Raw genomic sequence first — 13,396 nt, forward strand, 5'->3', positions numbered from 1 at the left:
AAATTTAAAAAAGAATGCCAAACAAGCTTGGACAGAAATCCCAGAATGCGTTAAAAATTCTAATAAACTTGGTAGTTTGAAATTAACTACAAAAGAAGTGAACAAAATTAAGTGCTTTTAATAGAGAAAGGTGTGGTGCAAAATAAATTTTCAAATTCTCCCACCGACACAATAGATAGCATTACCCGGAGATTTAACCTGCGCAGGAAGGACAACACCAACGGGTCTACCAATACCCGCGGTGGTATGCAGAATATGCCTTGACATGACCGTCATCGAGATTTAACCCATCTTGAAAGTGGCTCAAAACTTTTTATCACAAGCTCCCCTGCTTAGTAATGGTTCCTTTCATCGTAATGTATCGCAAACCTCAATAAACAAATGTTTTCAGCAATTTTTCCTCCGCTTCTCTAGGAGGACGGGCGCTTGGTGTGAGTAAGCTAGCTGACGATGCAAATTTATGTTGAGGTGGAGCTCTGTTTCGACGTACCCATGGGGTCAGTGCATAGGTTTTGAACTATAGCGACAGATTCTAGAGAAGCTTCACTGACATCACTGGCACATATCTTGCATACTCGCTTTCCTTGTTACCGTCGACGCCTTGATGCTGGCTGCTAGCCCCGTTTTTGAAAGCAGAACACTCTACAACAAAACTTAGTATCCTATTCTCATGTAAAACAAAAGCGCACCTCAGGACTCCTTATTTTTCTTAATTTAAGCGCCCGCGGTAAGCGAGAAGCGAGCAGCCCTTTCCCACGAGAACGAAACCTGCATGCGGTGGGCAAAAGAATGGCGGCCGCCGAAGCAGACGAATCAGCTGCCTTCACCTTGAGCGGAAGCACGAGCATCCAGGCACCCTACGGCACACCAGAGTTACTATATAGGCTTTGCCAGAGTTGCGCGAAGGTACCGTATAAGCAACAAAGTTGTGCAGTGAAGCTGTATATCTTTGCAGGAGCCAATCAGCCAGACTGAAAAAAGTTGAAAAGGAAATACTTTGGATATCCTAATCGAAACAAGTCATCGTCCCAACAGCTCGCACACAGCGCGGCACGCCGTACTCACGACGGATGATGCAATTCAACCGGGATGCCTGTAGGGTTGGCTTCACGGTGCTACACAGTTGCTTGGTGGTGAAAAAAAAAAAAAGGGAACGCGGAACTCTGGCAAAGCTTATATAGTAACTCTACGGCACACGAGTATGTGGCGCCACCTTTTGAACACATGAAGTACTAGCTATAGGAGTAGTGCGCAATGACACGAAACTCGCAAATGAACTGAGTAGAGCTAACACGCTGAAACTTCCTCTTTGGCTGAAGTGTTCCATAGTCTGGAACCACAGGCAACCCGTTGGAAGAACAGAGCCTGCAAATGGTTTCATACAGTGGCCAAATTCCAGTTCCTCTTATTTAATGCAAGCTAAAGGGCAATTCCACCCTAGCTGAGCAACGTGATGGTTTCCAAAAAAGTTTGCAGCTCTGAAATGGCAAAATTTAGATGCTTATAGGCGCACAGGTTTTGCTAGCCAAGCCTAGATTGCCACGAACCAATTTGTCAGGGCACTGATGTTTTCATGAAGTATGTGCCTCCTGAAATACCGTCGAGATGTTGCTGCTACAGTTTACCTTACTCGCCTAACTTGTGTACAGTGAAATAAACTACTCCCTAAGCACTAAAAAATGAAGGGTGCCTTGAGAGATGTGCCACAGTAGAGCAGCAGCAGACCACCTGGGATGAAATTTAAATTCATACCCCAACAACGCAAAAGCTGTCTTCTTTGTTTCCATAAAATATCCAACTTGTATGTGAGTAGCCTCACCAGTGCTGTAAGTCATCAGCTGCCTATCCACAGTTAACAAAAAAATTTAATGTTCATTGCCAGTGCAATAGTCCAGTGCCTTTTAAATGCAGGGGTAATCGTGTTGTATGCTACAGTAACAGCAGAAATGGTGGTGGCAGAAAAAAGTCACATGTATATGCAAAATATTAAGAACAGACTCAATAAAGGTGTCCCTTAATTGAAGAGGGATGACTGTCAGATTGTAAAACAGTGCCAAAACACAGCGGGCAAGCAAAAAGACAGGACGAGTGCTGACTGCCAAATGAGTGATTTATTTGGCAGAGCACATGTGCATGGAATGGCCCTGCAACCAAGTTAATGTGTCCCCAGATACAAGCATAACAGTTACAACCATTCATGGTTGTCAAGATACAGAGTCAGGTTGCTTATTATGCACGTGTCACAATTTTTATGGATAAGGCACCTTCTTTCACTTCTACTACCAATTGATTTCTATGCTTATACATCAAGAGAATTAACAGATGGAGCATTATACACGTCACGATCCTTGTAGATACTGCTTCAATACTGCTTAACAGTATTGACTGCTTGTAGATACTTCAATACTGCTTAACAGTATTGAAGCAAAATAGAATTACCATTGTGTCGTTGTGCGCAATGCCTTGAGTGCTTCATATGCATGATTGTTTTCATTGTTTGTACATTTCGTATCTTGCTCAAGTGACTGAACATGCGTGGTTGTATCATGCTGCTGTGTACACGCCTTGTTGTTTTTGTCGCGCTTTACTTTTCGTTACTATTATTATTGCTGGATTTCGTCTCTTCTTCTCACTTAAATTCTTGCGATGTTTTTCTCTATGTTCGTTTTCTTGACATATTATTGATATGCCCACTCCTGCCTAAGGCCTCAAACTGAGGCCGGCAGTATCCTGTAAATAATAAAATAATAGAAAGCTCCTTTCCATTCCCTTGTTAATTGACACTGTCAATTATCTTCCGTTGATTCTCTTGATGTTTATGCCCAAAAATCAATTCACAGAAGAACTGAAAAATGCTTACCATATACACAAAAATCGTGACATAAGCATAGGCACATGGCTGTTGTCGTTCATGTATGCAGTATTTGACAGCATAACCTTGAGTTATTGTCAGTTAGGTTTTTCTTCTCGGAACACGTGTGCACGTGGTTTGGGGGGACATTCTGAGCATGCATATGCTTTGCTTGAATTAATCATTCAGTTTACAGCTGGCAGGTGTCCTCTCTTCTCGCTCGCCTTTTTTTTTTTGTTTTTTTTTGCACTGCTTTATGATCATCGAAGAGCTGGACACGACTGAACTGAACTTATGATCGTATAATAGCGACTAGCAATACTTTCAATTTTTGCAAGAATTCTGCAATAACAGGCAAAAGGCAGAGGATGAGGTTGCAGCAGGCTGAACACTTTTTTATTAGACCAAATGATGCAAAATGTAAAAAAAATAATAATTGTGCACTATTTTGCAGCACTCTGTGCAGTCCAAAGAACTGCTTATCTCTACAAAAAGTCCAGCAATCATGTGCTATGATCCTTTTTGGTCATGCCACTTTTTGGATGGTCAGTGGTTCCATTACCACCCTACAGCAGAATCCTGCATCACTGAGGCGTTACCAACCAACACATGCACAAGGTTTAAGCACAAAAAAAAAACACAGTGTAGCATTGGAATGTCTAAGTCAATGCTGCAGAAGTGTGCAGTAATCAGTACATTTCTTTCCTATTTAGTAAGACTCAGATAATTTGGAGGCTTACAGAGCGATGATTAGCTAATATTTTAGATGCTGCCCCCAGCAATCAGACGAAGCTTGCACCACACTAGGAAAAATATTACATTCAGCCACTCTTGACTGGAAGACTTGAAAACACTGTCCCATCACAAAAATGCAAATTCTTCAGCATAAGATCACAAGCTATGGAACAAGTAACACGAAAATGCACCAAGCACAGAACCGAGCACTCAGAATGAATGCTTTTTACTGTTGACCCCTTTTGTAGAGGCAACCACGAGTGCTACTGGCTTTTAACATTATCGCCTCTCCGTCTGTTTATGGTGTGAGAAACATTTCCATGCACATATTTCTCAGCAGCAATCTTGGCAAACAGTAAAAGTGGTGAAGGCTAAAGATGACAGGGGAAGTGCCATCACATTGTCTTTTGCCTTCACCACCACAGGCGCAGTAAAGGAAGCGAGATGCAGCCGTAACTAGCCCTCTCGTCCCACCATTAAAGGGACTTCACGAGCAAAACTGAACACTGCCCATGTGAGCAGATGATGGTTTTCTATAATGACAGACAGGCCACTGTCCTGAAAACACCACTTATACATAGGTACCACCATACCATCGGCTGCTTTCAGGATAAGAATAACAAACAATGCTGGCGCTAAGGCCATCTCTCTCTGTCTTTTTTTTTTTTTTTTACGCACGCCACTGAAGCTAGCTAGCTGCAGCACTCTTCACTCCCAGGCTGCAGTAACGGAATTCTATCCGAATATGTAGAGTTTCCCCCAGTATCTTCCATCCAGGTTTTGTTAATAGGTCGTTCTACAGTCCTTCCTGGGTATGCTGGTGCTTGCTCAACAGCATTTACAGCCAAGGGAATTGCATTTAAAACTCCTCCTACCACTTCGTATCACACAAATGTATGAAATTAAGAAATAAAAGAACTCTGTGACCATCATTTTGAAGTGAACAGCATAGCCTCTCTGACCTCTGGAGTGTGCAGTTTACTAATGAGATTGGCCAGTGATGTTGCAGAATGCATTTGTGCATCAGTGCAGGCAGACTCAAATTTGTTCGCAATGATCCCGCAATGCTTTCATCGTTGACCTTTCAGGAACATTTTTCTACTCTGTGGCCACACGACAGACATGCAGTTTTGGTGCCAGGTTAGCAGAGGAAAATTCGCTTTTAGTAACTAACATTTTCTACAGCTTTTAATCTCAATGCTGTCCTGCAGTTCACTCACCCACGTAAGCACCCAGCTCCACCAACTTTGTCTTGATGGCAGCCTGACAGGGAAAGAGCATTAAATGCAATCACAAATCATCTCAACAATAGTTCACATATGTAGGTCAAACTTCGGGGTGCTCTTTTCTTGTCTTCAGCATTTTAAAAATTCAAGTCACATGAAATGAAAACTATGCCGCTTCAAGCCTCCCAACAAGATACTGACCCACTCAGCATTAATTACAAATTACAAGGTGTGGCAAGAGCTCAGTACACAGCACTGTAAGTCCAGTAGGAATGCTCTTAAGATGTGCCCACAGCAGCCAATCAGAAGAGCAGAGCAAGGCTGAACATTGGCAATCTGTGCAAGCACATAGTGGGACATACTGAGAATGCCTGTACATAGCTTCAACAGAAATGAGCTTTCATGGAAGGTGACTATCAAATCACGAATGCTTAAGAGTCGAACAAAAAGCAGATTATCACATGGGTAACTGAAAAGACAGCAGCTCTGCATGTAGTCATCCCATGACAGCTCAAAACGAAGCACTAATTAAAAACAGATGGCAAACAATCAGCAGAATCTGAGAACTCCTTGAAAAGCAACAGTGACATCTTGAAGGGAATGCCAAATTTCAGTTGTACTAAAAAAACAAAAAAAGGTTTAAACACCTTAATGCAAGGTCTAAAACATGCGACATGGAGTCCCAGATAGCATCAGTATAATAACAGGCAGGCTTAGAAAAATGTAAAATTCCTGCAGAATGTCTCAAATAACTCACTTAATCAAGGGGACTCCAAAACATTAAACATTCAGTATTGTGAGGTAATGGAAGCACTTTTCGGTCCCACCAAGGAAAGACTGGAAAGGGTTAAAAAGATAAAATACTGGCAGAACAAAATAAAACATAAGGCCATCTTTTTTCAACCGAATCTGAGTTAATTTACTGCCACTAGCGTGTAGGTATATGAACTGATGTAGTGACATTGAAGGACCAAATGGATCAGGTTTTTAGTATCTGAGTATCTGTCTAGTGCAGCAGCGCATGTACAGTGCGGTGCAAGTATCTGCATTTTCGAAAAGCTCCACTAAAATCAGACCAGCGCACTTAATTACAACACATCAAGTGCGAACGTGGCTGCAGTCAAGTCTCAATTATTTAAACTTGAAGGCCCCAGCAATTCATTCAAAATATGAGGCATCTCTTGAACGAATACTCAGAAAAACTTGCATGCGGGCTAGTTGGTGACCCAATTCTCTGAACTGCTGGTGCTGTATAGTTGATCACATGCACAATACAGAACACAGAACCACCCCATACCAATCTTTCTCCACTCTTTTTTGGTGGGTCCTGAAAGGCCTTTTTTTATATGTCACACTAGCACTTAATGTTTAGTGTTCGGACATCACTGGTGTGGACATCCTTTTTCCGTGTTCCCTATTGTTCATGCGGTCAACTATGCAGCACCTGTAGTTCAGAGAGCCTCTTGAATGTCCATGATGTCATTGACTGCAGGAAAGCACCAGTTCGACTAAACCACATGTTCAACTAACTTGTATTGCAGCGCGAACCACTAGAAGGGACGACGACAGACCGAGTGAAAAGAGCGCTGACTTCCAACTATTTATTTCTCTGATATTCCACGCATTTATACACATTTGAAGCTTCAGCAGGAAAGAGCAGGAAAAGCAATCAGCATGAAAGGCATAGGCGATAGGACAAGGCCCTAATCACCATCGATCCAGAAACTTCAGTGCTTTCTTGGTTAGTGCAACTGATGGCATGCTTACACACCTTTCCTCTGTACGAGCTATGTTTACCGCCTCAATTATAGATATGAACCAACTTAGATATGAACCAACTAGCCCGCCAAGCAACCGTTCTGGAACACATATTCAAACTATGCAACAACCATTCAGCAAAACACTGGTGCATTTATGCTCCAATATTTTCCTACAAAATATCTGCACCAAGTTCACCTTCTGCAGGTTTGACACAACCACCAAGCAGCAGTTAGGCATAGCACTGCTTGAACACTTCACCACAATATACACAATAAAACAGGTGGAAGAAATGCAACACGACCGAGCAGACACGCTTTGTACACTGCACCATTGCATTAGTTACTCTGGTTTTATCATTTTCCTATTTTTGCACCCTATATCTGTCCCAAGGAAGGGTTGTGCAACCATGGTGGAAAAGGTTTCACTATGCACAGTAGCTGACCGTGCGAATTCTTCAAAAAGCCTGTTATTACACCACGCACAGAGACATGGCATAAGGATGTTATCACTTTTCTGCCACTGCAATAAAGGAATCTGCATTATTCATAGGAACAAAAAGATAAAAACAAAGTGGGCCGATTTATGGACAGCAGTTCAGGAAAGAACCAGTTACAGTGAAAAACAGCTGCCACCAGAATGCATTTTTCTTCTTCAGCTTTAAAACATTTGCAAAGAAGAAAGACATCTGTGGGCCTTCCTGTAGTCTATTTCTTGCTTTAGGAGCAAAGTACCTCCTTCCTCCCTAGATACGCCTCTGCCAGAAGCAGCCCCACAAAAGAGCCTAGCAGAGCGATCAACCGAACTCCTTCAGCACTGCCAGTTTTAGTAATCTAAGACAGCTCTAACTCGCTGCTCCATGGTCATTTTCCAAAGAGCATTGTCTTGTCGTAGCTGGAAAAAAAAAAAGTAATGAACAGCCTTTTTAACAATAAAGTACCTGCCTTGAACACCCTTAAGTTCCTGACAATAGCAGAAGTGACACATATGGAAGAGTGTACAACTAAGAACCATAACTGACTGCATCATAAGTACTCTGTTTACTCATAACAACCAGTGGCGTAGCTTGTTACGTGCGCCACAGTTTGGGATCCACACTTGTCTATCAGCAGGCACGCTTTTTCTTCACTTGATCTCCCATCTTTCGATTCATGCATTCTGCAAGATCTGACCTCATGTGAAAAAAACGCAGCAAAGGTTTTCGAGCTACCAAAAGCGAAAATGATAAGTTGAGGATCATAAGTACATCGATCTAGCGCTTAAAGATCCGTAGCAGCTGCGCAATTGAAACGCTGAATTGGGAAGGAAGAAGGACGAAGAGATATTCAAGGCATCCACAGGAGTTTACCTGGCGTTTCACTAGGTCCTATTTACCAATAACTTACACGACAAATAACAAAGTGAAGAGGCCACCACGCCAAGTTTACGACATATATGAAGTTGCGGCTTTTATTAGACCCCTAAGAAAACAGCCCCAGTAACGACCCAGTAAGTTCCGAAGACGTTGGACGAGGCACCGCTGTACAGGCACTCGGCACAAAACATACGTAGAGAGCCCCAAGCCCTGTTGTTATTCAGTGCTGCTCGTTAGCGCGGATCGTAATTAAATATATATTTCTGTCGCTGGTCACGAATCAAACGCCGACAGACGTAGGTTCCTGAACCAGTTGGTTTATGGAGCGGGCAACTGGGGCACGCACGCACAAAGCAGCCGACTTTAACCCGCCACGGTTAACCGATCGGAGGGGAGCAGACCTCAGGCTTACCCGTATCTTTTGGGTGACCTCGTTCCCGTCCATGTCAGTGAAGATATTAGCAGCTGCACCGTCTTCCAGATGACGAATAAAGTAACATCACAAGGAGCACAGTCACACGACAACCGACCACAGATTCACAGGAGCCAACAGCACCAACAGCAGCGCAAACAATCGTGGTTGCCAGATGAATGAGGCGGTGTCTGGCTACCTTGGCGTAACAAAGTTCTAGTTCTATTATAGTTCTATGGCACTATGTATGGCACGGTATGAATCCACCGTGGGCGCACACCACATGGCGTAGAATTTCTGAGTCTCTGGGAAAATTATCACTGCATGCTGAGGCAGCCGTCTCAAGAGCATGAACACTTTGCGCACTTGAAAATATCTAATTCGAACCTAACCTTCTCCACATTTTTGATTGATTTATCGAAGTGTCTAAAGGTACGTTCGACGTAACCATTCGATTCTCGAAAAGATACGACGGACGTCGATATACAGACTTATGGCTATATGCACGTCAAACGCGTATGTTCGCATTCCGCTTGCTACGCTATTATCCGCGACTCCCGATGAGGTGCTACGAAGAGTTCATTCGTTCTAACATAGATCACGCTCTTTACTCAGTATTGTGTACGGCAAGCATCGCTTGTCACGCACATAGCTGCAGGCGATGCGACGTACTGCACTCCGCCAGCTGGCATCGAGATACGCACATTCACGGGCAGCTTTCGCTTCGCACTAAACTATCACCTCGATCTGCCCGTAATGCAAGCGAGCTATTCCTAGCATTTACGCTGTCTTAGGTCCTGCATCGACCTCCAAAGATCGAGCGCCGGCACAACACAAACACACCGCGCCGTGCAGAACATATTCGGCCGTCCAAAGTATGTATATATACGCTGTATGTGAAATGGCAATATGCTTGTTCCTCACATGCAGACAGAGGAAACAGGATATTTCTAGTTAAATTCTTCGTTTAAATTCTACCTCAAAGCCATGGTAAAAGACGTGCCGACAGATGCCTTCGCTGCTACTGCGGCGAGCTGCACGTCGACTCGTCGAGGCGAAGACCTGCTGCACCGCAATACATGAGTGCATAGCCGGAAAGCCGGAAGCGCGAATGATCCGAATTTCCTACGAACAGCAATTTGTTTGATATTTAGGGGAAGACTAGACAAGTGTTCAGCCTGCATCTTTTTCTTGTCGTTGAATTTTGCGTACATGTAGTTTAAACTCCCACATGCTCGAGGTTAGCATGACCCGACTGAACGGCCGCACAGCTTTGAAACGAGCGGGAAATATGCATGTGTCGCCGGACTTAGGTACGCGGTAGAAAATGTACACTGCACATTTGGTTGCAGAATCTGACTCTTGGAATTTTGCAGAGTGTGCCATGCTAGTGATCGTTGCTACCACCACGCATCCATGTTCCCACAGCTGGCCTACCCCTAGGCGCATAAATATTCAACCGCGTGGACGTATCAATGATCGGAGAGAGGACGGATTTCCATAATATTGGGTGCGAAATCGATAGCTACCGGTGCTCAGTGTTAGAAAAATTCTGCCTTGACCATGCACAATTCAGTGTTTCAGGTGTGGTCAGTAGCTATAAGTTTGAACAGTTCACCTTTCAAATGAGCGGCGCCAGCGATGGACCGGCGGAGCGTTTTACCATGCTACACCGCTGTCTTGCTAGAAAGCCTACCTAGGCGGCTTTTGACATTCAGCTGCTTTTTGTGGGCCCCGTAGTTGAAAGCAACGCCTTCAGAAACGCGTTAAATGTTCAAAAATGTACTCTAACAGTTTCACTCCAGGCTGTCAAAGCAGGTGGACAAGACAAAGCAGCACGTTTGTTGCTATCGCCGCCGCCGATCGAGTTGCTTAGTTCTTTAAATTTGCGGGCGCAAGTCAGCCCAATAAAAAGTTAATTTCAGTCCCATCAAGCCTGTGTCTTCTTTTTGGTGTCAACGGCCTTGTCACCACAACGTGACAATACAAACAACAAAAATATTCCTGTCAAAGAAGCTAAAGACGCGAGCAGCGCTGCACTCAGACGCGTGCTTGAACTCGTTCGACTCAAACAAAATGAGCTCGAACGCAAGGTCGAGGAACTAACAAAACACTACAGGCACAACAGCGGGAGCTTGAAATCACTAGAGCCCTTCCAAGACAGCCACAAGCATCCAGCAATGGAGAACTTGAAACACGAATGCAACAGATGATGCAGGATATGATGCGGCAAATTCAATCTCAAATATATATGCAAGCCCAATTTCAGGGGCAGATCTCAGAAACACAAAGTGCTTTTCGAAAACAAAGACATACCTAACGAAAACATTAGGGAAAGAGCGTACAACAGTCCAGCGTTAACACGTAAATGCATGACCAAGACGCGTCAGCAAGACCAAGAAAACTTAGAAATTTGGCAATGGAACTGCAGAGGCTACCGCAAAAAACAGGCCCTACTAAAACAATACCGTAAAATGGGGTTACTTTGTGACAGATTTCATACGTTTTCATTCTCTCGCTGAACAATTATCAACATAAAGACGAATGAATAGTGGCATAACCCTGCTAAAGTCTTCCCTCACACGACGGTATGTTCTACAAATCCGCATCTTTAATACAAACGGCAACATTCAGGTTAAAAGCTGTCACAAAGTTGCCCCGCCGTGTGGGGCAACTTTGTGACAACGTTGGTTTTGGCTGAATATGATTGGGAAAAAAAGGGCTGACATAAAGTTACCCCATCAAAAGTTTATTTGCGTTGTCTACAATTGGTTTCTGCTCCGGCAGCGTTAGAATTGTATTACAAATGATTGATACATGTAGCTCCTCAATCAAGATCTTTTACTTCAAAGATGCATCGGTTGCCTACTGGCCTAGATATTCAATTGTGTACAAAATTTCTTATTTTGAGTACAAAATAGCGTCCTCGTGGTCCGGCCATCTCCAATTCTTTTTGGTCCTCTCCATAGTGCTGACGATGTACCCCTCAGGTTTCACTTCCGTCACTCTTCCCGAGAAAAGTCGTCCTTCGAAGTTTACTACGACAAAGTCATCCCCCTTGAAGGTGCTTTCTACGAAAACCGTACCGTGGACCCTCGGGACGTTGCTAGTATTTGGAACCACGGAAGTGGTAGGAGTGTCCGTTTCCGATAGGTTGTCAAGACTTCCGGACAGTACCACGGAATCACTTGTATCTCCTTGCGACCACTTTTTGTTGTCTCCATGCTGACCATCTGAAGACGATTCGCTGTCACTGCTTTCTTCTGCGCGGTCGTGCTCAAGAGAAGACCTCTTCCTAGGTCGTCTAGCTCTGATACCGGAGGAAGAGCTGCCCTTCTTTCCGGTTGTCGCTTTTCCCGTCCTGCTGGCTTCTTTGTTGGCGTGTCACAAAGTTACCCCGCGAAGTATAATATTTCAGTTTCCTTTCTACAACCTTATACAAACATGACTTGATTAAATTTATATTACAGTTTATTTTAGCCTAGATATTAGCAATCAGAAGTACATAGCTGTTTTCACTGGTTTTCTCATGCGGACGGGTCGAGCACACAAAGTTTACGGTGCTTCACCAGATGGGCGCTTAAACACGATTCAACCTGTCGACGTCTCTGTGGCTCTGGAGCGCGGGAACTTCGGCCGGCTGCCGGTAGGTGGCACGGCATATCAGGCGAGCTTGTTGAGTGGCTCGTAGCTTTTCGGCAGCGCCTGGTCATGGCGCGAGATGTAAAATACAGAAAACCGAGCGCGTGTCACAAAGTAACCCCTGCAGTCACAAAGTAACCTCATTTTACGGTATATAAACACATAGCTTACACCACCCCCCGATGTGATATTGCGCTCCAAGAGACTGGAACCAGGCCCTCTTTACAAGGGTACGATGTTTACGAGAGCCAAAACGGAGGTAAAGCAGCCGTTCTAGTCACCAAAGCCATCACCGCAGTCAGGCACGATATCATTGCCGACACAGACATCGAGCACGCGCTTGTCGAAATTATTCCGAAAAAGCGAAAGGGAAGACATTCGTACTGAACGCGTACAGCCCGCGAAGACAAAGAAAAGCCAAATTCTTCGAACTCTTCCAAGGAGCGCACAAGCAAAGAAAATGCACTCATTGTCGTAGGAGATTTCAACGCCATGGACAGAAGTTGGGGATACCGCGGAAACAAGATATCAAGGGAAGAACATTATTGGAGGTAGCTGAATATTTTGGCTGCAGGCTAATCGCGACCCCCACGAGAATCGTAATAGTGTGAGCACGGACACTTGCCCGGACCTCACGTTCGTAAGGAAGAGCAGGGACTCACAGTGGGAAAACATGATGGAAAACCTAGGCAGCGATCACTTTATCCTCCGGACGCGAATAGCATCGGAAAGGGTAAGATGCCGGATCGGACGCAAAACTCACGGACTGGAACGCGTTCCGCGGGGCTGGCAAAAAATCTGAAGGCGGCATCCAATCACTAGAATAATGGAGCGGCATGTTGACAGAAACGCGAGACAAATGCACAAAAAGTGTAAGACGAACAACAACAACGCCCGAAGTAGACGGGCACCTTCTGCGACTATGGGAAGCCAGACGCAGTCTCACCAAAAAATGGCGGAAGCAAAAACACAACAGGAAACTAAAACTAAAGATAGCAGAAGTTACGGCAAAAGCTGAAGAATACGCAGCGCAACTCGCGAGACAAAATTGGGAACAATTCAGCGACAGGTACGGCCAGAACATGGAATCGCCTAAGAGCACTAATCGATCCGACCAAAACAAAATCAGAAAACAATAAAAGCATCCACAGATTCATCCACTCCTTCGAGGGTTCGGACACCGACCTTTTAGAGAAGGCACGAAAAAAATGTTTCGGTGATCACAACCCCTCACGATACCAATTGGAACCTATCGCGGAGCCGAAAACGAGGGACTCGACCGCCCAATAACTGTGGAAGAAGTTTACGCGGCCATGAGGAATACGACCAGAAACACGGAAGCAGCAGCCGACAGAATCGACAACGCCCTGATCCGAAACCTAAGTGACGACCTCATACAAGGAGTTCGTAAGCTTTCT

The 13,396-nt window shown here is 44.4% G+C and overlaps 1 protein-coding gene across 4 annotated transcripts in view; it reads right to left on the reverse strand.

Moving 5' to 3' along the window:
• Positions 1-8,549, reverse strand: part of Nab2 (Nuclear polyadenosine RNA-binding 2) — an 89,859-nt gene extending 81,310 nt beyond the window's left edge. For 3 of the 4 annotated variants that reach the window (XM_084597385.1, XM_084597384.1, XM_084597383.1), the window contains exons 1-2: positions 8,337-8,549; positions 4,807-4,849 (exon numbers count right to left, since the gene is read on the reverse strand). In XM_084597385.1, coding sequence (XP_084453511.1) covers positions 4,807-4,849; positions 8,337-8,369 — 76 coding nt within the window. In that variant the 5' untranslated portion in view covers positions 8,370-8,549. The remainder of the gene's footprint in view (positions 1-4,806; positions 4,850-8,336) is intronic. The other variant, XM_084597387.1, reaches the window with a different exon arrangement.
• Between the last annotated feature and the right edge of the window lie 4,847 nt (positions 8,550-13,396).

The sequence above is a fragment of the Amblyomma maculatum genome, chromosome 3 (assembly GCF_055883805.1).
Source record: "Amblyomma maculatum isolate TAMU_Amacu chromosome 3, ASM5588380v1, whole genome shotgun sequence".
In the NCBI taxonomy this organism is placed as follows: domain Eukaryota; kingdom Metazoa; phylum Arthropoda; class Arachnida; order Ixodida; family Ixodidae; genus Amblyomma; species Amblyomma maculatum.